The sequence below is a fragment of the Aptenodytes patagonicus genome, chromosome 2 (genome assembly GCF_965638725.1).
Source record: "Aptenodytes patagonicus chromosome 2, bAptPat1.pri.cur, whole genome shotgun sequence".
NCBI lineage: Eukaryota > Metazoa > Chordata > Aves > Sphenisciformes > Spheniscidae > Aptenodytes > Aptenodytes patagonicus.
Genome location: NC_134950.1, coordinates 51,449,362 through 51,473,297, shown reverse-complemented (window position 1 = coordinate 51,473,297; position 23,936 = coordinate 51,449,362). Strand labels below are relative to the sequence as shown.

At 41.0% G+C, this 23,936-nt stretch overlaps 1 protein-coding gene across 1 annotated transcript in view; it reads left to right on the top strand.

The window, feature by feature from the left end:
• Positions 1-23,936, top strand: part of TAF4B (TATA-box binding protein associated factor 4b) — a 73,097-nt gene that overhangs the window by 36,670 nt on the left and 12,491 nt on the right. The window contains exons 10-13 of the mRNA XM_076332220.1: positions 2,484-2,656; positions 5,159-5,289; positions 10,999-11,124; positions 12,147-12,203. Coding sequence (XP_076188335.1) covers positions 2,484-2,656; positions 5,159-5,289; positions 10,999-11,124; positions 12,147-12,203 — 487 coding nt within the window. The remainder of the gene's footprint in view (positions 1-2,483; positions 2,657-5,158; positions 5,290-10,998; positions 11,125-12,146; positions 12,204-23,936) is intronic.

Sequence of the window (23,936 nt, the reverse complement as noted above, 5' to 3'; positions counted from 1 at the left end):
TAGAATGACTTTTATAGCTTACTTGAAGTACATAATACCTTCCTTAAAATGATTGAGGTTTGTTTGAGCAGCAAGGAAAAAAGAATAGTAAAAAGTACAAACTTAACATGGCTTCTGAAACTTAGATTAATCTTTAGTGAGCACTTCGAAGGAAATGTAACGATAGTTTCTTTGGGTTAAGTAAAATAAGTGCAGCAGTGTTTTCATAGGTGCAAATTAATCTTTCATCAAGGCTAGTGACTCAGTGACTTAATGCAGACTTGTATCCCACAGTGAAGAAGTTAGAATTGGTCTTTAAAAACAGTACAGGTAGAGATGTCTACTTGCATATAAGCTCTTGTATGTGTGTACTCACAAGAGAGACTGTGTGCATGGAAATATTAAAGAAAATAGTAACCTGATAAAGGCTGGTTTTAGAGAACTGAAACTTGTGTATGTAGAAAGGTGGATAGATGTATAGTATAGAAGTTTACTTCCCTCTTGCTTGAGTATTTGGAGTATGTGGCCAGATTAAAAGCTAAAATGACTTACTGAAACTGTGTGCTATACAGTTGTACCTGAGGTGCAAGCATCCTTAGCTGGATTCCATAAACAGCTCTATCAGGGTAATGTCAGGTTCCAGTATCTGCAGCTCTGATAGTTTGTGGTGTATGCTGTTGGTGCTAGTTGTGCTGATTTTGTAATCTCCTTTATCAGCAGGTCCATGGCAGTCACTGCATTTCGGTGCGATTCTTGTCTCTGCCACCAGCAAAGACTTCTCTGTAGTGGTCATTAAGAAGAGGAAACTGGAGTGTACTTAGGAAGATCAGTTAGCACTCAATTAGCATGCAGCAAAGCTTCATTTACACACTTCTTTAAAGATCGGGATCTCTGTTAGGCTGATAAGAGCATGAGTATACGCTTGGAACTGCTCAGTTGCTGGTTGTGAAGGGGTAGGAGGAGGGAAGCTGTTCTGGCAGCAGTGACTCCCTGAACAAATCGCGTAGAAACTCCTAGCCGTGAGGGCACACAAATGAATGGCAGGAGGAGTAGGGGAAGGCTGGACTCCTTTCCTAGGCAGGCTACTCTCTAGAAGTTTGTGGGAGAAGACTTGGGCCATAGAAACCTATTGAAGCCCAAAGGAGAAAATGCAGCTATAGTTTAAGAAAAAATCCCAGTGCTTTCTTGTGTCTTTTGAGTATTGCTCAAACCCAACCCATGTTCTAAGAACTTCAGCTTCTACCTATTGCCAGTCAGAAGACAGCCTCCAAGAGATCCCATTTCACCTAAGAATGGCAAGTTTGAGTAACCCCTTGTTCAAGAGTTATGTAGGCCACGCAGTATTTTCTGAAGATGAACTTTATCAAACCTTGCCAGCGAATACTTTTAGGAGGGGGGTGGTGGTGTGGTTTTGGTTTTTGTTTTCCAAATCAAAAGACCTTCAGACTGAGTGCTTCCACCTGTCTGTATTAATAATGCTGACTTGTGTTCTGGTTCTAAACCCTTGAAGCCACTATTGGGGCCTTTGTCACTCTGTGAAGCAAAAAAGGCTTTCTTTTGATGATCTAAACTTAATTGAAAATAACTTGGGTATTTTCATTGCTAAAGTCTTGCAAAAATTTTCCCATATAAAATTCATTCAGTATTTTAACTAAAATGATCTTCTTTTAAAAAAAAAAAAAAAAAAAAAAAAAAGCTGAGGCACACAGGCTATTTGCTTAACATGAGCTTTGCCATGATTATAGCTAGTCTTAGTTATGTTAGCCCGAAGTATGCCAGACGAGTTTTTCTTTTGAACATGTAGACCAAAGCTGCTACAGCAGAATGCAGCTAACGGAGGGATGTTGAGAACTAGAGCTCAGCCGCTGTTCTTCAGAAGCATAGCGTCCTCCCCGCTACGTACATAAGTACTGTATGGTAGGACTGATTCAAAGGGCAAGGTCTGATTCATTCTGTATACTACTGACAAGGAGAGTTTGTATCTTATTTTTTAAGGGAACGCACTAAAAGAAAAGTGAAGATCAGGTTTGTGCTAATATGCTTGTGCTGTAAGCTTCAGTTCATAGGATAGGCATCTCAGAAAATGGGCTTGTTTATCAGTTCAATGAGTCAGTATTCGACTTTATTCAACTCTTGGTTCTACCTGGTGAATTAGAGTTTTGGAACAAATTTCAGGCTGTAAGAGCAGTGGTGCAGGGTAGGGGGCTTGTGGGGACTTTTAAATCCAGGTTTACCTCAGTCCTTCGTTTCCGAGCTTGCTCAAAATTTCAGTTTCATGTAAAGGATTTGCATGCCTAGCAACTGAGGCATTAGTCAGGCTAAGTTTGAGAGGCACTTCACTGAAGTGTGAAAGCTTTTAGGAGCCACCTGTCCCTGTCCACGCCCATACTAAACATGTACTGTATAGGGGTAGCCTCCAAGATACGTGAATGTGGCTGATAGTTGAGAGGCTTTTTCTTTGTATCCATTCCGAACGAAGCATAAAATGTTGGTTTTCTCTTTAGTAGAGATGAAGATGACATAAATGATGTGACTTCTATGGCTGGGGTCAATCTTAACGAGGAGAATGCGTGCATTTTGGCAACAAACTCTGAGCTCATTGGTACAGTGATCCGCTCTTGTGCAGATGAACCTTTTCTCTCCTCGGAAGTGCTTCAGAAGAAGATCTTGAACATAGGTGAGAACAAAGCGTACATAACAGATATGTATGGATGCAGTATTTCCTTGCCTGTTTCGTTAGCCAGCCTCCAATCTTTGAAGAAGGAGCTGGAACTATTAAGATCTGCCATCTCAATTCATGTGTTTCTACCAAACTATACTGAGTTTTTACTTCCCCTTCTAGGAAACAACTGTTCTCTAAGTTTTTTACATGGAAATAGACTGAAGCACAACCAGAAAAAAGAAACTGATGCCACTTTGAGAGCTGAGCAACTTCATTACTCTTAAAGTTCATGGAATACATAACAACCATAGAGATGCTAGTGCCAAATCAAACACTTAAGCGTGCTTTTCTATTTCTGCAGCTCCAAACTTGATGCATTACACTGACTTGCCTAACAGCTTTTGCATTCCACAGCCTGTTTCAGATATATGTACTCTATTGACCAACATTACAGATCCTTCCCATGTGATTAGGAAGAAGTTTCAAACTGCCAATTTGCACAGGGCAGACCTTTGTTTATGACTCCCTCTATGGAAAAATCTTCATTAATTTTATGCAAAAGAGATGTTAAAGCTGTTTCTATCAGTGAATAATACTGTGGAATGTATGTTGAATGGCTGAAACTAAACTGTAATAGGAAGTTTTTAATGTATGTATCATCTTAGCTGTTAGTTTCTGAGCAAAATAATAACTGTTGCTTAGCAATGTTGTATTATGTCAGAGCAGGGAGCATGCATTTGTATAGCACCACACTGATAGGTACCACTGCCGTCTACAGCAAACTGGATGAATGTTGCTCAACTCCTTGCTCCTGCTCTCTGCCTGGTAGCTTGCCATACTGGAACAGTGAGTTTTAAAGCTGAGCATTCAGGAAAGTCTGCAGTTCATACGTGCAGTCATAATTCTGTCACAGTGGTTTAACTACACGGTAACAAAATAAAGAGCTCTACAAAAACAGAAAGGGAAAGTACTTCTAGAATAATTGTCTGGTTTGTGGTGTGAAGACAGTTCACTGAAAGATGGAAAATACAAGCCTGGCTGTTTCATGAGTGGCATGGTAGCTGTTCCACATTATTAATAATAATTATTCATGTCATAAATGAAAAGTGTTTTGATTGCAAGGAAAGGAATACTGTCAGGGAGTACAGCAATTCAGAAAATGAACACTTCTGCTCTTGAACCGAGCTCTCTTTGGTTTAGGAAGAGGGGTTGGGGGGTGTGTGTGTGTGTGTGGAGGGAGGTCTTGAGGTTTGGGGCGATTTTGTTTTGGCTTTAAGTTGATGTTTCAGTATTCTGATAGTATAGCGGGGAAACTGCTGAGGAAGTGTTGAAAGGTGCTTGAGCAAAATGAGCTTTGCACTCAGCTAAGGTACAGGCCAGTGCTTACTGGCCAAGGTCAAACTGTGGGAACACTTTGATCGTGTCTGGGAAAACATTGTAGATTCTCCCGGTCTTGCAGGATTGTTACTCATTTTCAGTTAGAGTAGCAAAGGCAAATGAAATAGGCGATTAGTTTTCTTTACAGTGTACTGTTTATCTATTCTTAACACTCCACTTGGCAATAAATACTGAAATGGGTTTTGAAGGCGTGCTGTGTATTGCATCATAAAGTATTACAGCCACTGTAAATGCAGTGAGGAGCAAGGAAAAGCGCTTCTGACAGGTACGACGTATGAAGTGTGTGAAACTGCTGCCTGCCTTGCCTACCAGAGAAAAGTTGCTGCTGTCCAGGTGTCTTGACAGAGTTGCGTTGAGTGATCGATGGTGTAAACCACAGGAAGGCTTCTCTGTTGGCAGCCTGCAGCCACAGGAAGGCTGCAGAGGTGATGCCCAGCTCTGGGCATGGGGCTGGGACAGCTTTGCCCGGAGCTGTCGCCAGCCTTGGTTGCAGCTGCTGAAACGCAGAGAGGCAGCGGCAGGCCGAGGGAAAAGGCTGAAGGTGATGGCATGATGACGCTGGCTGGACTTGATCTGTGTTGTCCGAGCTGCTGCCGTGGGATGGTTGGGTCTGTCTGCTCCATGCCAGTCAGTCGAGGCAGGTGAGAGGGTCCTGTGTGCCTGGAGTGCGCTGCAAAAGCCACCCCCACTCATCGACTAAATGTCATGAGTTGTTAACAAGCACGGTGTCAAGCAGGGCAAAATGTAATTCTCTATTTTTTTTAATTACTGGAATTAACAGAATATGGCACTAATTTCTACAGCTACCGCTTCTCCCCCTCCCCGAACATGAAGCTTGATTTGTGTTCTTATTAACTTTGTCCTACAAATGACCTTGCAAGGAGAGTGGTTCTGGAGGCTAAGTGAAACAATGTCTATATTTTCTGAAGCTCCAGGCTAAGTTTTATTAATGTAATGTCTAAGATCTTTGAAGTTGTGACTTTACCAGGAAAATCATAATCTCCAAACCTTTATTCATAATGGGTATGACTTCCAGGGGGAACAGAATACCTGCTGTGCTAATTATTTCAATTATCAGCTACTACTAAAACACGTAATGGATTTTCTCTGCTTCCACAGGTAAAAGGCATGACATTATGGAACTTAACTCTGATGTTGTGAACTTGATCTCCCATGCTACACAGGAGAGATTACGAGGGCTCCTAGAAAAACTAACTGTAATTGCTCAGCACAGAGTATCAACCCACAAGGTAAAGGAAATCATTAAGCAAGTTTTGCACCAAAGTTTTCCTGCTTTGCAGCCTTGAAGGTAAACCTCTTCCAAGTATAGGCACATCATATGCAATATGTGCATTTTCAGTATCTACCAAAGGCTGGTTTTGTTTTAACTGTTTATAGCCTCTAACTATTCCTTACGTTTTCCATTCGACTTGTTGGATGAGCGCTCTTAAAACCCAGCATAAGAGTAAATGCATGCGTTTCTCCTCTTCCACAGAAGTGGTGGCTGTTACACAAAATCTGTCTTGCATGGTAAATGTAAAGCTATTTTTGAATGCTCTTGGTGGTCAGGTTGATTTAGGGGCTTGTGTTTGCTTTATGCATTTACTGTTGGTGGAACTGCAGTAGCGGCTCAGTAAAAAGCCTTGGGAAACTGAATTATTTTATTTTTAGGAAGTGCTCCATGCGAAGGCAGAGACCCCTTTGATCTTAAAGTGTCCGGAACTTTTTTCTGCCGGTGCTACTTAAGATTCCCTCCCCTCCCTCTTGTATTGGCTCCATTCAATAAAAAGTGTATTGGGTTCCAGTGAGCCAGTATCCCTTATGATGCTTGAATGGTACAAATGGGAAGCAATAACTTACTAGTGGCCAAAATAGCTCTTTGAGGCTTTTTTTCTCATTCAATAATAAGATATTAGTCCTTACTTTCTTCAGTATCAAGCTGTTTTAGAAAAGAATTGGAAGTTACAAGCAGATGTATCTGTCAACTCTTAAGTTCTTGTTTGGTTGGGTTTGGTGGTTGTTTTTTTTTTTTTACAGGAATTGTATACTTAATGAAATTTAATAAGAGCAACTAACTGATGGGGTAGGAGTTATTTTTGTAGTGAACACTTTTTATAGGCTTTTAAGCACTGGAGAAGCAATAGTAAAAAGCAGGAACTATTTGGAAACTTCCAAGTATTTATAGTGATGTCTGGAGCAGTTGGAGTGTGCTGTTCTTTGCCAGAAGAAGATGCAATAGAGAAACAATCAATACAGAAAAGGTATAGTGTTTTTTATGAGAAGTCTTTAGAAATCTGCACATGTTCTGCGTTGTCTCTCGAAAGTGGGAGATCCAATAGAGCTCGTGAGCAAAAGTGAGGTGGAAGCTGAAGTCCTGAGTAACCAGTAGGACTTAGTGTCTTGCAGACACCAGGAGCACAAGGGAATGTTTTTGGACGGCGGGCTTGATAGGGCTGATTTCTTTCTCATTGAACTAAAGCAATAGAAAAACTGATAGGTTTTTGTCTGATTGAATTGCCAGAAGCAATGATAAGACTGTAAGACTGCAATAAGCTTGCTTTCTTTTCCTCTTTTCTCAAAAGCAAAACAAACAAACAAGTAATGGGCATAATAATCCTAGAAGCGCAGGTACCCTCTTTTGTTAGGAAGACGGTATTACGCTACAGAGGAGTGTCCTACAGGATTGCGTTTGTGAGTAATATTATTGGGAGAGATGCTGACAGGTTTTTAGAAATCTAAGTTCAAGAACAGAACACTACAGGGTTTCAGAGCCCTGTGTTCTGTCTCCCCCAGTGCTTACCCCTGCCCCCTTTTCCCTCTAGGCTATTGATCAGTACCAGTGTGCAATGTGGGCTCCATGTATTTCAGAGAATTATCCAGAGCCTTTCCAGGAGGATTGGGTAGTTGCCCTGTAAGGCTTTGTATTCACCTATCTTCATTACAAAAAGACGGACAGTAATAGGGATAGGTGTGGTGAAACCAAGGTAATTATTGTTAGGGTAGAAGTTGGTGTAAAAAGCCAATAATTCATGGGATCATACTCAGGAAACTCTTCTTCCCAGTTTGCTCAGCTAATGCCTAGCAGCTTACATCTGATGGGTGGGCCCTGCAGAAAGAGTGAGTTGGCAGGGTAAAAGCTTCATACCATGCCACGAACTTTTGCCCTTTTTTTTGCTAAACTGAAGGGAAAGGAAAAAAAAAAGGTATATAATTGGAAGTTACTAACTTAATTAGGATAAAACTGTCATGGTGGTCTCTTCATCTGAAGTAGGAATAGCCTTTCAGATTGTTGCAAGCTGCTCTCTGTGCTGTGACCCTTGTTGCAGTGCCTTTAGAGCCTTGGTAAGACCATAAAGGCAATTAGTTAGCTTGTTTGGTTCCTCGGCTGCTTCCCTCCTATAATCTGGAGGACTGCTGAAGTGTAAGAGTATGTGTGTGACATGGTGTGATACCCAAGACCAGAATTAATAATGGTAACTAAACATTACAGTGGCTGAAAAACATTACAGTGGCTGAAAAACATTACAGTGGCTGAAAAACATACACGTGGGTAGATTCAGCACAGCGTGAGGTGACTGCCACGTGCCTGTGTTTGGAGCCCATGAGCGCGTGGCTTTGAGAGGCATGATATGGTGCTGTGCTATAAACATTGCTCCATGAAAACATTTTCCCCATGTGCAATAGCAGTAAAACACTGCAACCCTAAACTGCGCTATCTGTAGGGCAATATGGTGTGGCAGCTGCATTGGTTTAAGGGGTAAGCTCTAAATGTAGTGAAGGAGTGAGCACTCCTAGATGTGAAAACAGCCAGCCTCCTCCTACGCACCCCGTGCCGCCATCAAACTGCAGAGTGCAGAATTAACTTATCAGAAGCTATTCTGTTATTAACTTGGTTTAGGGGTTGACTATATAAAAGCCAAAGCCTAATAGGTTCCCACATAGTGTAGCTGAGCCTTTGCAACTGCCTGCGTTCCTGCTCTATCCTCAGCAAGGCTGTTGAACATGACTTAAACTGTTCAGATTTCATGGGAGAACTGGTTTTTGTGGGATTCTTCCAACTTCTTTCCTGGTGGGCTGAAGTGGAGCACAGCTTCCCTGTGTGTGGGTTTTTCCTTTGTGCCCCTGGACATGCAATACGTTCCTGGTGCTAAACCACAAGTGCCTTAGTCAGGTTTCAGATTCATTTACAGGTATGCGATAATCTAGGAAGGAAGTTGCAAATCGCAGACAAGGCATATAGCTGTTCTTGAATTTGTTGCCAGTTCTCTTCTCACTAAAGACATACCTGGGAATGCTTTGCTTCGATGCTGCATGTTTCAAATATGTGTAAACCTAACATAAAAATTTTGGTAGGAATTGGCTGTGCTTTAGAGCGCGTCTGTGGAGAAGTCTCGAGTATGTACATCTCTCTCAAAGAAAAAAAAACTGGAGGAATAAATTTCATAACGTGATTGTATAGATGCACTAATGTGCTATTGTTGTGTGAAAGCAATAGCTTCTTTCAGGATAGCGAAGTGAACTGCAGGTTAAATTTAGCTCAGTTAAAGTAAAAATGGGTTTTTAAGTCAGATATACAAGTTCAACTTCGGCACATACAAATCTAACCACACTGTATTGTGGTTAAGTGCTTTATTTATCACTAAGTTAAATTCTGTTGTATATTACACTTGTAACTTTAGTTTTGTTGGGATTGCACTGTTGTAGCTGGGGACAGTTTGGCCTTATGTGAGGAAGTTAAATTGTTATATGGACAAAAATTGAATCCAACTTGCTTCATCATAACAGTAATGGCTACAAGTTATGAACAGGTATACAATATAATGTTTTCTGTCTAAGCAATTCAGTGCTAAATGATCAGAGAACAAGTTTATTGAGTAGCACCAAATTTAACTGCAGGTGTTCCTCTTCTAAAAAGACCTGAAATAAGGTATCATCAACAGTTGTTGATGAACTGAAATATTGTTATGAATGCACCCATTTCTTGTCCCATGTAAGCTCTTGGTAGTGCATTGGGGTGCTTCTGGTTTGCATTCCTAATTGGCATAGGGTCTTGGATTTGGCTTTAAAAATGCAAGTATCTAACTCGGACTTCGGGCATTCCAAAGCAAAACACTTCTAAACTTTGGAAAAAATAATCTTCTGGTAATATGGCTTTCTTCTTTGTCCCTTTAAAAGGATTGCAGCATGGTGGTGTATTATTATAAACTGTTGCTTCAAAACAAATTGTACTAATGTACTGAGACTGACTCGAAGTAGCGTATGTTTTGTGGGGAGCAGTAAAAAAAAAAAAAATCTCGAGCAGTAACAGAAGCGGGGGAAAGGTTTGTTAGACTTTTTTGCAGAGCCACAGACTCTGCTTGGGAAAGAAAGTCTCCTTGGTTGCAACACATGGTGTGGTGTGAGCCACACACAGTTGGTGATACATGACAATGTGGTGGCTCATTGAAAAGGACCAAACTTAATACCAGAAGAGGGATCGATTTCATGCTCTGGCTGGGCTGTGAGAATTCAGATTGGGAGACAACGGTGCCCCACAAGAAGACTTTTACTTTCCTCCCAACTTTTAAAAGTATGTGACTGGGTGTGGGAAGAAGAGTCTGAGTATAGTGTGTTTGAAAACTAAAAATTTAGCAACTGAAGTCACTGATAGTCCATATGCTTAAAATATACCCTTGCCTAAAAAATATAGCTGTAAAATATGCTGTGCTTCTTCCAGAACAGTTGCGTGTCAAGGTTGCTTCATTAAAGCATGAGATTGGGGTCAGGTAGAAAGAAAGTATATAGTGTGTTTGGCTGGTAAAAGCCCAAGGATAAATTTCTCAGGAAAAGACAAGTTCACAAAGTAACAGAGAAAGAAGATGACTCTAGGACGTGCATTAAGGAGTGGTACAAAGAGGTGGCACAGACGTGCCTCATCTAGAAGGCTCCCTGCCTTGTTTTGCCTAATGCCCTCTGGCCAGCGCATGGCTTCAATAGCCTGTCTTTGGAAGAGCAGAATAGTAAAAACAAGCTTTTCATTGCCAGCTGACCACGTTTTAAATCTTTCCTTTCTCTGTCTTCTTTCCTAACTAAAGTAAAACTAAACTCAGACTTTCCAGTGAGGGCAAAAATAGTATGAAAAATAAACTACTGATTGTTATTTTTTGACCAAAAGGACTGTAGTCTTGTTTCAATGCATGTGTGTCCAGTTATTGTTGGAACTATTTGTTAGTATTCACTGGCCCAGTTTTGCACAGGTGGCTGGACCAGGTGACTTCCACAAGTTACCTTTCAACATAAACTCTTCTATGACTTGAGAGCATCCACTGAGGCAAAAATATGTATTCCTAAAGCTATAATAAACCATATATAACTTATGTCACTTTCCCCAACCCCAAGATTCATTATAACTAGTTCTAAACCACCCCTCCGCTCCATTAAACCTCTTTTTGGAAATACCAGGTGAGGCTTATTTCAAATTCTGGATTAAATGGCTGAAACTAGAACACCAAACACTAGAAACTTAAAATGTCAAATTTTATTTTTTCTTCACCCTTTCTCTTTAAAGGGGAAAGGATATGATGTTCTGCTGCTTTACAGTTTTTTGGGTTGTTTTTTTTTCCCCTCAGCTTGTCCAGAAGACAGTCTTGTACATATGTTGACTGGATATGAAGTTGCTGTTTAAAATAAAATTTTAGTCTTCAGACTTAGACTTCATTGTTGTTATAGTCAATATGGACTAGATGTTGTTAAAGTCACTTGTTCAATAACCTCTTACTAGTCACAGATGCCAGGAAACATGCTTCAGTGGAAAGGAGATGTGTAAATGACAACCTACCACCTGAAGTCTTTCTAAAACAGCCTATACTTTTCAGCTCTGAAAAAATAGTGGTGTTCTTTTCAGGTTGTTCCCATTGGGTTTATTAGCTCTAGTGGTGTATATAAAAGTCTGGTTGTCTATAACAACCTTCTCTTTCCAGGGGAGTGATAGGTACATCGTATCTAGTGACACCAGAGCACAGCTGAGATTTCTTGAAAAGCTTGATCACCTAGAAAAGCAGAGAAAGGATGAAGAGGAACGTGAAATGTTGCTTCGAGCAGCCAAGGTAAGAACTTCACTTCTTGCTTTCCAAGGAAGTAGTGGTGTCCTTTAGACTGGTGAACATCTTCAGGTTTCTCCTATTTCTGCTTTAAATGTAGTAACCATTAACCCTGTAACTGGAAATCCGTAAAGTTTAGGATAGCTTAGGCTATACAGAAAAGGATTTTAGCTTTTTACTTTCTATCAGATGCGTGGTGGGGTGAACTCTGCTTTTGAGATTATTCCTACTGGTCAAAATGAAATAAAAGAAGTATTCACGTAACTGTAAATGTCCTTCCTGGCTCTATTTCTGGCTCTGAAATTGGTATGTCTTTCTCCATATCTGTATATGGTGCTGTTTGAAAATATGAGTTCACTATGCTTGTTCAACCTGGAGCCTGGTGAGATCCACTGCCCTGCCAGATGCATGTTTCCTGTAGTCAGATCAGAGGGCTAGCTTTGGGGCTGGTACCCTAGCATCTGCAAACTCCTGATGGAGCCACTGCTAGTACAGAATAAGTACCCTTCTTCCCCCTCCCCTCAAGAACAGGAGCAAAAAAAAAAGTCAGTAGATGTTGCTCCATCAGATGTGATCATCTTGATCATCTTCTGTTTGTTGGGTTTTTTGGTTTTGTTTCAAGCTGAATTCTGGAGCCCCTTGGGTGGAAGCCTAATCTAGACTTGAAAGAATCGTGTTGTACTTGCACGAGTACGACCCCCTTTCTTTCCTATACTTCCTGTCCTTTTTAAGTGTCTGCTGCTGACATGAACAACATCATGCCTAGACTGGACCTGACTGACAGAGTTAGCATCATTTTCAGCTTAATTTTGCTTCAGGCTAGAGCAGAGGCAGCCGGCCCAGATGAGGAGGGGGGTGCGCGTATGTGTGTGGAGGGGGAGGGAAGCCAGTCTGGTTTGAGGCATTCACCCCTGGAGCTAAATCTTGCAATCACCAGAGAAAATTGTCATTTATTAAATATTTAACGGATACGATGGTGTTTGGATGCTGGTAATTTCTACTCAGTCTTTTTCCTCTTCCTTTGGTAGAGCCGTTCCAATAAAGAAGATCCAGAGCAACTGCGGTTAAAGCAGAAAGCGAAAGAGGTAGGACTTTCCAGTTACCATGCTTGCCTTTGTGTTGAGAGAAGGTTGGCAGCCCTGTCCTGGCAATTAGGTCAGGGTTTATTTTGCTGCTGCATACCATTTGCAGAGGCCTTGGGGAAGGACAGGAACTGCCACAGGCAAGGGCAGTGCTTCAAATGAGGTCAATGAATTATGAGCTCTCTTTTTTAACATTTTATTTTTGTAGTTTCAGTCCTGTCTAGAAACAGTCCTTTGTAAACTGCAGCAGTACACTTGGTAGTAGGAATATAATGTGGGATTAGAAAAAAAAAAAAACAACTTTGAGATTTAGCATCTGGGACTGTACAATAGGCTACATTTTTCCAGGGTAATTGTTCGTTTTGTAAATCTGATACTGCTTATAATTCTTTGGCTGGGAGGCGGTACTGGGATTTAGTTTTAAATGGAAAACGCCTCTGGCTTTTAATTTTCTGGGCCCAGCAGTTTTCTGTTCTGGAATGGAGCCCTTGTTTCACACAGTTCATGTTTAGCTGCAGGGGTTTTAGTTTATAGCTTAGACTGGTTAAGCTTTTACTCCCAGAGGCCTCTGCATAGCAACTGTAGAAATCAACAAATAAGTTCATTTATGTCTGCAGCCTCCTCTCAGTAGCTGACTTTTTACATTTCCCAATATCCATTTCCTGACTTTTCTAGCCTGAGAGAAAAAAGCTCCACTAATTGGAGCTTATTTTAATTGAGCCTTAATATTGGATCTCACTGGAGTTGCCCCCAGAGCTACTGGGAACAGAATGAAATGAAAGTACCTAAGGTTGAAGATGTGTGTGCGTGCGTGTGTGCGTGTGTGAAATTTTTCACTTGACCTACAGATTCTTTTCCCTGCTGAATAAATCATCAAGCCTGTTCACATTTCTGATTAAGGATCTGACAGCAGACGATAATAAAGACAATTGAGGTGTGAGACGTGTGATACAGAGCTGAAAAAATTGGTTTCTATAGTTACTTGACTGATTTCATGCAATTTTTAAGGATCTTTGTGCTAAATGAGAGTGATTTTCTGAGCAACCTTTTTCCTTAACTGTGCCTCTTGAACTATGAAATTTGTTGTTGCTTAACATCACTGCACTTGGCTCCTAGGTGCCAGCAGCAGCAGCAGGTTATTTATGAATGCTTTAAAGGCCCTTATTGTTTGGATTAATGTAGGAGCCCAGGCAAAACAAATGGAAATCCAGTAAAACAGTATTAGAATCAATGCTCTGGATTTGCACCATAGTAGAAGAAATTTGTAAAATAAAGGGGAGAGAAGGAACTTGCTTTACTCTCTATCTTTTAATTCTTTCTTTCTGTTTATAACTTTTTTCATGCTTACAATCTGTGAGTACAAAGTTGCCCTAAAGCCCTTCCCAGTTTGCCTCTAGTGCCACCAGGATCAAAAAATCAGTGGGTGATGTTAATTTGTCTTGTTTTGTAGGTGGCTTTACCTCTGCATCATCTGATCGTTTCTAGAGGTTTTCTTTTAATAAAACACTGCAAAGCGAGTCACTTATGCAGCTTCTTTTCTCTTTTCCTCTGAACAATAATGTGTAGGATCTCGAAAAATATTCCATGATTCAGGTATTTAGAACAGAAAGAAGTTAGGTATGTGTTTTGGGTCTTTTTTTAGATTGGTTGGTATTGGTAATGAGATCTCTTTTAAAAAGTGGCATATAGGTGTACAAAAAAGGAGCCAACAGAGTGAAGAAGGCACCTAAGTTTAGTGCTTGGTGTTCTACTAAGTGCTTGAGTTCACGTCCTTCAGTGCATCTTATCTTGTGCCAGACTAACACAGCCTTCATTGCACTTGTCCTGCATTATTTCTTCATGCTGTGCCGCTCCCAGAGTGACGGTCTCCCAACTGCTTCACCAAGAGAAGAGGAGGCAGGTGTGCCTCTTGGGCCAATGCAGATCTTTGTGTTGCTTTGCCCTCTGTCCTGCTGCTTTCTACCATTTTCTACCATTCTCTGGAGAATGAGGTAGCCAGAACTTCTCCAGGCTTCATGTGCCACACTGGGAAACCCATCTTCTGTGCCAGGGGTGCTTTCTTACGTGTGAGACCATCTCAAGCTTGAGTGGAAATGAGCCCAAATGCAGCTGGTCAGTTTTGGCACTTCATTGACAGTTTAGAGGTAAATGGTCAGCACACATTTGCATTAAAAATGCAAACATGAGTAGAGCTGGAATAAGAGCAAAACAAAAATCAACAGATATCCCAAGGCTGAAACTGGTAATGCAGAAGCACAGTGCATACTGGGATGAAAGCCTGAAAAGGCTCACCATTGTCTGTCTGTCTTGTCGTGTTGTGACTGTAGCCTGCTCCTAAGAATCCACACTTGGGAATTTTGATACCTCTGTCAGCTGGAATTGGATCCTTTCCAGGCCACTCTGGTTGAGTATCCACTGGGAAAGTCTGATCTGATCCGCTTAAAGTTCTTTAAGAATGAATATGGGCCTTCCTTCCTCAAAGATGTCTTTTATGTGTTGATGGTGACCCCTGGGAGAAGGGAGAGGGTGTGGGGGTAATGGCACTGGAGCGTGTTCTAAAGCAATGTTTCCCAAAATGCAAAGTGTACATCCTAACAATGAATACTTGTAAGTCCAGGATGTGCTGTCATCCAGCAGCTGGAGGCAACGTCTTAACATCGCTGGAAGTACATCCAGAGACTCGGCAGTGGATTCTTTTATCCAAAAGGCTATACATAATTGCTGTGACCTTTTCATCCCTTTTTGCAGGACCTATTGCCTCAAACTTCCCCTATGCTAAGTCATTTACTTTCCTATATTCTTAGTCTATGTAACTTGCTATGAATTAAGTCTCTATTTACTTCCCCCTTTCACCTGTTTCAGCAGATTTTAATACCTACAGAAAGTGTGCATTCCTTCTGAGGCAGCTGCAAGGCTTGCCCCAAGCTGCTCCTTTGTGCAGTCAAGAATTTTGTCTCACCTCATGGGCCAGCTCTTTGTGCAACGGCGTTCCCAAAGTCTGGGTAAATTACCCCTGCCTTTCATTCAGCCTTATCTGCCACTTCAAGCTGAGAGGATACAGTCCTCGCATTGTCCCTGATGCTTGCGCTTTTAAACCATAACTTTTTTTAGGTGCTTTCTGCTATTTCCTGTTCTACTTTCAACTATACTTCCAGTTACAAAGAAAATGTTCAGTCGATGCAATTCTTGTAGCTGTATTTATAGTTTATCTCTGCCTTCATCCCTTTTCTGAAATGAGCTTACTTAGATTGAGTAGGTGTAGGATAGTGTCAAATGCACAAGCATGCCATATGAACAGTGCAACCCAGAAGACCTGTAAAAATGACAGTATTAAAGAGTCTGTACTGTAAATTTAAATATAAACCCTGATCTTTTGTACTTCTGTCTCTCGTCTTCAAAAGTGACTGTGCTTGTAGTATGGCTTCAGGAAGCTTAAGGCTGAGGCTGGGCAAACCTTTCAGATTGTATTTGTGCAAGATTGCTGCCTGGGGTTGAGCAGGTGAATGGGTATCATATTGATAGCATCTTTGCTTATTCCGTAGTAGTTAGCTTCATCTCTGCTCTCACCTTGTGGCACCTCGTAGCACCTATCGGTGGATAAAGGTGAGTAGCCGCATCTTGAACTAGGGGAAGGAGCGTGTGGAGCAAGCACCTGATGGACAGCAGACTTGCCTGCCCTATTCCTTGCTCTTCCAGCAGCTCTGTTCGCTTACGACTGCACAGGTCTTCCCAGTCCCTTGTTCCTGCCTGCTTGATGCACTTGTACATTTTACTGTTATGATTTTGACACAGATGTCACAAGGCGGCAGCAGATGAGATACTGAGAAAATTCAATACCTTTAGTATCAACTGACTGGGAGGAAAATAGTAAACCCTAGGTTATTTTGTAGAGACAAAACAAACCCCATCAAAAACATTGGAAAAAAAAGTCTGCATGATTCCAGTGAGTTCCTGGGTGCTATATAGTAATGACTGAAATTTAGTTGTTCTGTAGTATCTTTTTTCAAAAATCATCTTTTTTTCTATTTCATGTGTCCATCCTAACTCTCTCCCTTATTTCCTCTCACGTTTTCAGATAACAAGTAACTGTAACCTGACTCTTTGCGTGCTGCTCTCCCTACTGTCTTCCACCCACATTTTCAAGCTGTTTGTTTCCCTTTTTCCCCACAAAGAGTTTTGCCTCTTGGGCTGCTTCTGTATTTAGTCTTCTGGACCTAATGGTTCAAATTCTTTAAGACTACTCTTGTGGCAGGGGAAAAGGAAACTCCCTAGTTAACCATAACCTCTCAAAAAAGCAAACAAGATGCTGCGAGCAAAATAAGATCTCATCGTGATCAATTGGCTTTTTATGAGCCTTCAGTGACATCCTGAGAGCTTCTGCTTAATTATCTGATTTATATTATCTTTATTGTTCTGTAGTGTTTCTTACCTGCTTCTGCATGTTTTGGGGGAAAAAAAAAAAAGGCATGATTATTGAACAGGCGTAAATTTTGTTACCTGCAGTGTAGCCCTACAAATAGCAAAGGGCTATCATCAGAGATTTGGTATGTTGCAAGTCTTGCAGAAAGTCAGGGATGGAAGTCCTGTAAAATGTTAGGTTATTGAGCAAACTGAAAAGTGAACCAAATCCCTGTTTAAGTGGCATTCATTTTGGTGTTTTGAAGGAGCGTAAGAAAAGAGCAGCTGAGATACTGCGTCGGATACCCTAAAACCAGCTGACTGGAAGATGATAGCAACTATCTCTATCTAGTGAAAAACAAAAGGCCCCCCCAAACTCCATTAAGCCTGTTCTTGGATTTTTCAAGTAGCCTTTTCTAAGTTCCTCTGAGACTCTATAGTGGACGTGTAGCCAGCTGAAAGTATGGCCTTGGATTAGAAACTTGCTGATAGAGGAGATTTTAGGACTAAAAGTACAACAAAAAGATGATGATGGAGAGCCAGAGTTCTGTGCCAAGAACGAGTGTTGGGTGGACAGCATGATGAGATGGAGAAACCTGCAGGTGGAAGATGTGTCTTAAACGTTCTCTAGCTTTGAGACCTCAAGAGCGAGTAATGAATATGCAGTGTTACAGCAGGTGAAAGTCGTTCAAAATATCATGCGTTTGGAAGAACTGTGATTGGTTTTAAAGTAATGTTTCGCAAGGGCTGGACACTGTCCCATTGTGATAATGCAGGTCTGCTGACGGTCATTGAGCAGTCTTCTCACACGTGATAGCATCTGAAACAAAAACTACAGAATATATCGCTTTGGTGTGGTATGCTGAAGCCTTCTCTTGGCCTTGCAACAAAAGGAGCCTGGACTGTGTCTGAAAACACACATAAAGAGAACGTGATGCTGGATGCTAGACAACCAGGAGCTTCTCTGGGCCTCCCAAGTAAGGCAAGTTGATGAGACTGCACAGGGGAAAGCGTGCTCCAGGTGTTCTAGAATACACAGACATGCATCAATAATTGTTAAACAAAACAAACTTGTAAAAGGAAATACACATTCCACACTTGAGAAATTCTTAACAAGAATGGGCAAAATTAGGAGTCAAGAAGTCACTGTACCCTGGACTTTTTTCTTAAATTCTGTGGGGACCTAGTTACTTATATATTAGAGAATGTCAAATATCAACTGAAGGATTTTTTTTTTTCTCTGGGTAGATTACTTCATGGCTACCTTGGAAAAAATTTCTGTTGTTCTCCAAAACATCTTATTGCACCCTTTAGTTCTGGACAGACAAGGCACCTGGTCTTGGGGGACGCAGCCACGGTAGGGGCTGTTCTGCCACTGAAGCATGTATGTGGAATGTTAACCTGAAAGAAACCTACAGTATTACATACAGCCCTATAATAAGTTAGGACTGCATATCAAACCAGTGCATGCTATTCTGCCTTTCTGCTGTTAAATCTAAACTACAACAGAGGGAAAAGTCAGTGGTAAACGAATTGTATGGCTAATTAAAACAGTTTGAAAGGAAGCTGTTGCAAGAAGAGAAATTGCATTATAGGCAAGAGGAGACGATGATAAATGTTTAAATACGCAGCCCTCAAATGTCAGTTTTCCTCAGAGAATGTGCCCCGTATGAGAAGTCTGCTATTCAGCTGCATTCAACCTGTAGGGCAGAAAATTTTGTATAGGAAAGGTAGAGGCTGGAGGCAGTAATGCTCATCGAGCTTTATGACAACCAGTGTGAGAGGCTTGGGATTGAAAACAGATTTTTAAGGTTTATTTTTCATTTTCGTCACAAGTTCCTTAAAATGCTTAAAGGGAATGCGAAAAAATTGGAGTTCTTTTTTTCCAAAGACAATGAAGGGAGAAGTGACTGGGAGCAGTAGAAAACTTTCAAAGCACTAAATGGAGGACACAATGAAACCCAGTGAAACTTTGAAAAAGATGGTCAGAAAAAAGAATGGATAGAAAGAAGAGAGAGAAGTCAGTTCAGTGGGATAAGTGACCCCACTTAAGATACCTCAATATTTAGTTCTTTAAAAATATATAGTAAAGGGCAATAGTAAAGATCCATGTAGGTGTTAAGGTTCCTTTTTCACTGATGCAAACTAGAAGAAAGTAAATGTTGATATTTGGTCACTGTTGCTTTGACTTACTTTGAATTTTAATATTCATTAATTTATTGTTTAATTTCTTTATTGTGGAAGCTGAAAGAATCAGGGGCTTCTGCCTCTCTTGTATGCTTATATTCCTTGCCTTTTTTCCCCCCGCAAGTCTCATACAAATTCTTGTTCATCTACTTTAGTGCTTTTATTACTCCTGATGTACTTATTGCTGGATAGCACACATAACCCTTAGGCATACATTAACTTGTCTTCAGCCTTGCCTGCTTTCCTTTCCTGCCAGTTCTTCTGTTACTTTAAATATTTATTTAATCTGTCCCATACTCTGTCAGCCTACGATGTCATATGTGGAGACATCCCCACTTTTTTCTTGATATTAAACCCAGTATCTTGCACATATGCTTTTTAATCTTTCCCTTACATTAATTATAACCAAGTCCAGAATTGTGGTGTTTAGCTTCCCCATCTGTCTTACCAGCATTTCTTCTGAGCTTATTTACATCCATATGGCTGTATTTATTTGTTACTGCATTGCCAAAACTATTTTTGGTTTTTGGTCCCCATCCCCCCCCCCCCCCCCCGTGTCCCCCCCCCAACCATAAGTTCCTAGCACTTAAATCTGAGAAGTAGAGAAAAGAAATCTCTCCATTTATTTCCTAAATACTTTACATATTGAAGATCCCACGGAAGTGGGCAGTGGTATGAATTTCTTGAGATGCTGGACAAGTGCCACCTGTTTGGCTTTTCTTGAACCTCAGACCTGTTACTGCTCTGTGAGCCCTGGCTAATACAGATGCTTAATTTCTTGTCTCTACCTTTAGAGAAATCTTCCCTGGTAAAACTATTCTTGAAGATCTAGAGAGTAAAGGTTTCACGTGCTTTGTCTTTTGTGAAAGGTTATACCAAATGCCCTGTTCTGCTTTGGGTACTTTGTGACCAGATATGAGGGGTTTTGTTACTCCTTTTCAAAGGTGAACGTATTTTCAGCTAGGTAGCTCTTCCGTTTCCCCCCTTTCATAATACAGCCACCTGCTGCTGTACACATCATGGATTAGCTGGTGTGAATTAGTTGGCTTTATTTGTAGTAGAGTATACTTTTTCCCTTCTTCAGTTGTGTTTAAGGGATTCTTCCTTGCAGTGTTCAGGGGAAATCTTGTGAGGTCTGCGTAACTTGAATTATTGGAGCTCTGATAATGCTAACAACCACGTATCATGTACTTTGTAACTGAAACGGTTTAAAACCAACTTGCAGTATTGCTTTAAAAAAAAGTCAGCATCTCATAGCTGAGGTACTTCTTGTCATCTTATGCAACTTGAAATTTAATTTTTAATATTAAAATGCCACAAAAATGTCATTGGTGTAATAGTAAAAATAGATTTTGCATATTTTCTGAAATGTGGAGCATGAGACATAAGTGAGATATTTCTTTTCCTGCTCACAGAAATTCTGTTTTTCTCAGTAGAGGATTGAGTGAAGAACAGAGAGGTCAATTTTAAAACCTTTCATTTTGTGTGATTACAGCCAAGCTGCAAATGCCATTTCACTGTAAGGGAGGGCTTTAAAACATACCTTACTTCTTGATTTGTGCTGCAGGTCAGATTAACTAAAATGGTTATTGTGTCACCCTAGAGATTCCTGCTTGCTGCAAGACCAGACTTTAAACCCTATTTTTATTATTAAAAAGGCCAGCAGCAACAAAGACTATTTTACAAGTTCTGAGACGTTTTCATAGCAATTTGATCTTTATACACAGGTTTTTAGAACTCTTTGTACTGCGATTCTTAGCGTATGTAAAAAACGGAAAGGGGGGAAAAGGAGCATGAACATTCATTTGCCTCTTGCCTGGAGACTGTCCCCTCTCAATATGCCCTTCTTGAGGAATGAATTTTGAACAGAACATGTGTTGGACTCCTGTGTTGTGGTGGAACAGCAGCATCTTTCAGCAGATGAAGTAGGTCAGGTTGAGGGGAAACCTGCTAGTTTGTGGGTCCAATGTATGGTGCAGGTTCCCCCTGCTTCTCTTGAATTGCCATTACACACTTCTATCTTCAAGGGAGAAAAATAATCTGTTTTCAAGATACAAACCTGGGTGTGACAGTTCCTATTTGTATCCTATTTTAGTCAGAGACACCAGTATTAGTAAAACTGGCCCCTAGAAGGGAAACAATACTAGATGCAGATTCTCTTTGTTATATTTTAATAAAGTGTATATACTACTTTTACTGTCTTTCACTTGCTGCAGTGATGTTTCTGCCCTAACTTATGTGCTAGAAAACTGTCTGTTAAAGAAAGATTTGACTCAACATAGTTGCCTCTTGCTCTTTCCTAATCTTGTTTAGGAAAATCCGGCAGTAGTTAGCCAGCCAGTATCCTCGGGTATCCCTTGATGTTATCTGCCTGTCTTCTCCTTATCCTGTGCTTTTAACTGCTCATACCATGTTTGGACATTTAATCTCACACTTTTTAATGGAACAAAACTTGATGAAAAGATGGTTTTGCTGGCTTCAGCAGGGTAATTTGGATGCCTGCCCATATCACTTAATGGGGATCTGTTAAGTCCATTATGGAGATTGAGAGTTTAAATTCATTTGTCTTAATTATGTTCTCAGAAAAATCCCCAAGACGTCTAGAATGCAACAGGACTATGATTTCTTCTTTTCTTTTGCTCCAAAACCCTGGTGAGATTCTTCCTGATTTGAAAAATCCTTTGACTGGTTACGAGGTGGAAAATGTATTGGGGAGAGTAGATGACAGTAACAACATGGGTTTCCAGCATTGTCTTGGGAACTGCGTGGTCAGAGATGCATCAATTCTGTTTCTAGAAAGCGCATCTTTTTCACACTGTCCACCAAGTGTCATCCCGTCCTTTGTATCAGTGGGTTTTCTGCCAGCCCTGCCCTCCAGCAGTGCTCGCTCTTGCAGGGCGTCTGTGTCGACAGCACACTTTGTCAGCTTGAATTGCGTGGGGTAAATGGTGATGGTGCCCAGGCGCTACCCAGTCCTCAGCCAGAGCAGCGTTCTGGTACTGCACCAAGAGGTGCTTAACCCACCCAGTCCCTTCCACTCCGTGCTGATGCCAACCCAAAGCCCCCTCGGGGGTCTTATTTCAGTGCTGCTTCAAGCCAGTGACCAAATGTTCAGCAGCCACCTGTTTTTGACATGTCTAACTGCACTGAAGCTGGTTTTGCAGGGCTGAGGGAGAGGGGGGATATGTTTTCTAATGACTCCCAGGGATGGAAGCACAAGGTTAGGCTAATAAAGGCTTTTATTTGGGGCTTTTGTGTTTTAAGTTTAATGGTTTTGAAAGTCCTTTTCATTTTAAGTGTAATGATTCTTAAAAGTAAAGCAAATCATCTTTCCCCTTCTGGTTTTCTTTGCCACTGGAGCCTTTTGGAATTTAATCTGCCCCCAGAGGGATGCCATGTGCATGGCATGTTGTAATGCCTCATGGCAAGAAGACTGTGGCGCACATGCGACCGCCCTGATGACTGAACTACATTGCTAGCAGGAAGGTGTGCTTCTACAGGGATGCTCCGTAGCTGCCTGTAAGTGGGGGTGGTGCCAGGTGTTGGAGGCCTGGGCAGCTGGGGCTGGAAGTCAGCATGTACCTCTGCCAGAGAATCTCAGCGTTTTATTGCTCCCGATTAATCCAGGGAGTGATGAAGAGATGTCACATAAAAATAGTTTCTGAGCCTCAGTGTTTCACTGAGTTCGCGAAGTTTCAAGTTACTTTTTCAGACTTAGTCTTATTTCCCCCCATTCCTGATTGGTTGCAATGTGTTCCTGAATATAAATGTACATATTTAAGACTGAGATTAAAGGGAAGTTTATCTTAAACATCATATGGAAGTAGGCCAGCTGGAGGTAACGTCAGACAATTGCAGAACTGTAATTTTCAAGTTTAAGGGACGTAAAGCCTTACAGTCTCTAAAATATTCTTGAAAGCAATACTATATACTTTAAAAAAGACAAACAAAACCTGTTCAGAACTGAAGTAATTCTGATAAGTAATGGCTACAAATGTTTACACTGCACACAAAAGCAGGAATAGTGTGTGTGTGTGTGTGGTAAGTGAATGATGGTATCTGGCGTTGAGAAAGTACTACTACATTTCTGTAAGGAAAAGCCTACATAGTGTGATCAAAGCTGACTTGCAAATGGTGTTGTTTTTGTAACTGAATCATTTGTCTCCTCTTCAAAAAAACCAACCAAACAAAACCCCCCCAAAAAACCCAAAACCACACAAACCCCACACCAAACAAAAACCCAACTACTCTCAACATATGTATGTCAAAGTCTTGCATTCCCTGCTTTCTGCTGAAAAATCTTACGCTTGTGTGTAGTTTGAGTCTTACAGGGCAGGATGCGCTTTTAGGAATCTTGCACCGAAATACTGTTTTTCTTTAAATAGCCTAGCTGGCTGCAGTACTTGATGTGAAGCTGCCAGCATCACTAAAGTAAGAATGAGTCTACTGATCTGAAGTAAAATACCAGACTTGCCAAAAACAAAACAAACCCCCCCCCCCCCCCAAACTAAAAAACCAAACCCCAAAAACCAACCCAAACAAAAAACCAAACTCTCAACAACAAAAAAAAGTCATGCGCCCCTTCCCCCTCCCCCCAAAAAAGGTATTTTTTTTAAATTGTGGATTCTTATTTAAGTAGTAGCAAGTGAGGGATTAATGCTGTGTAGGTGCTACAAGCTCAGTTGTTAACCAGCTGAATTTCTGTTCTCCAAGTGGGATCTCCAAGAGCTGAAAAGCAAGCAAAAACATAGTGTATTGCAAGCTTAGTAAGCAAAATATCTGTACTGACTGAATGAGGAAGTCCAATTAATTTTTTTTAATGATTTGCAGGGTTGAGGGAAGGGAGGAGAGTTGGATGCTTTGCTACCATGTTATGGCTGTACTTTCTTTAAAGACATGGACGTGCATGAATGTAGAGAATTCCCTTCCAAACAGATTCTGTTAAGTCCTGGGAGTGGGGAGAGGATGGGCTTAAGGAGCTGTTCTAGTTGCATGTGGGATCATTTAAGGATTATCATCAAACCTAGAGGTTTGTGACAAACTCAACCTGAGTAAATAGAAAAGCTTCTTTCTCTACAGAGAGAGAACCCAGGTAGGGGTCGTTTCTAAGGATTTCTGTGTGTTGAACGGTTTTTGGAGGTGGGTGAAAAT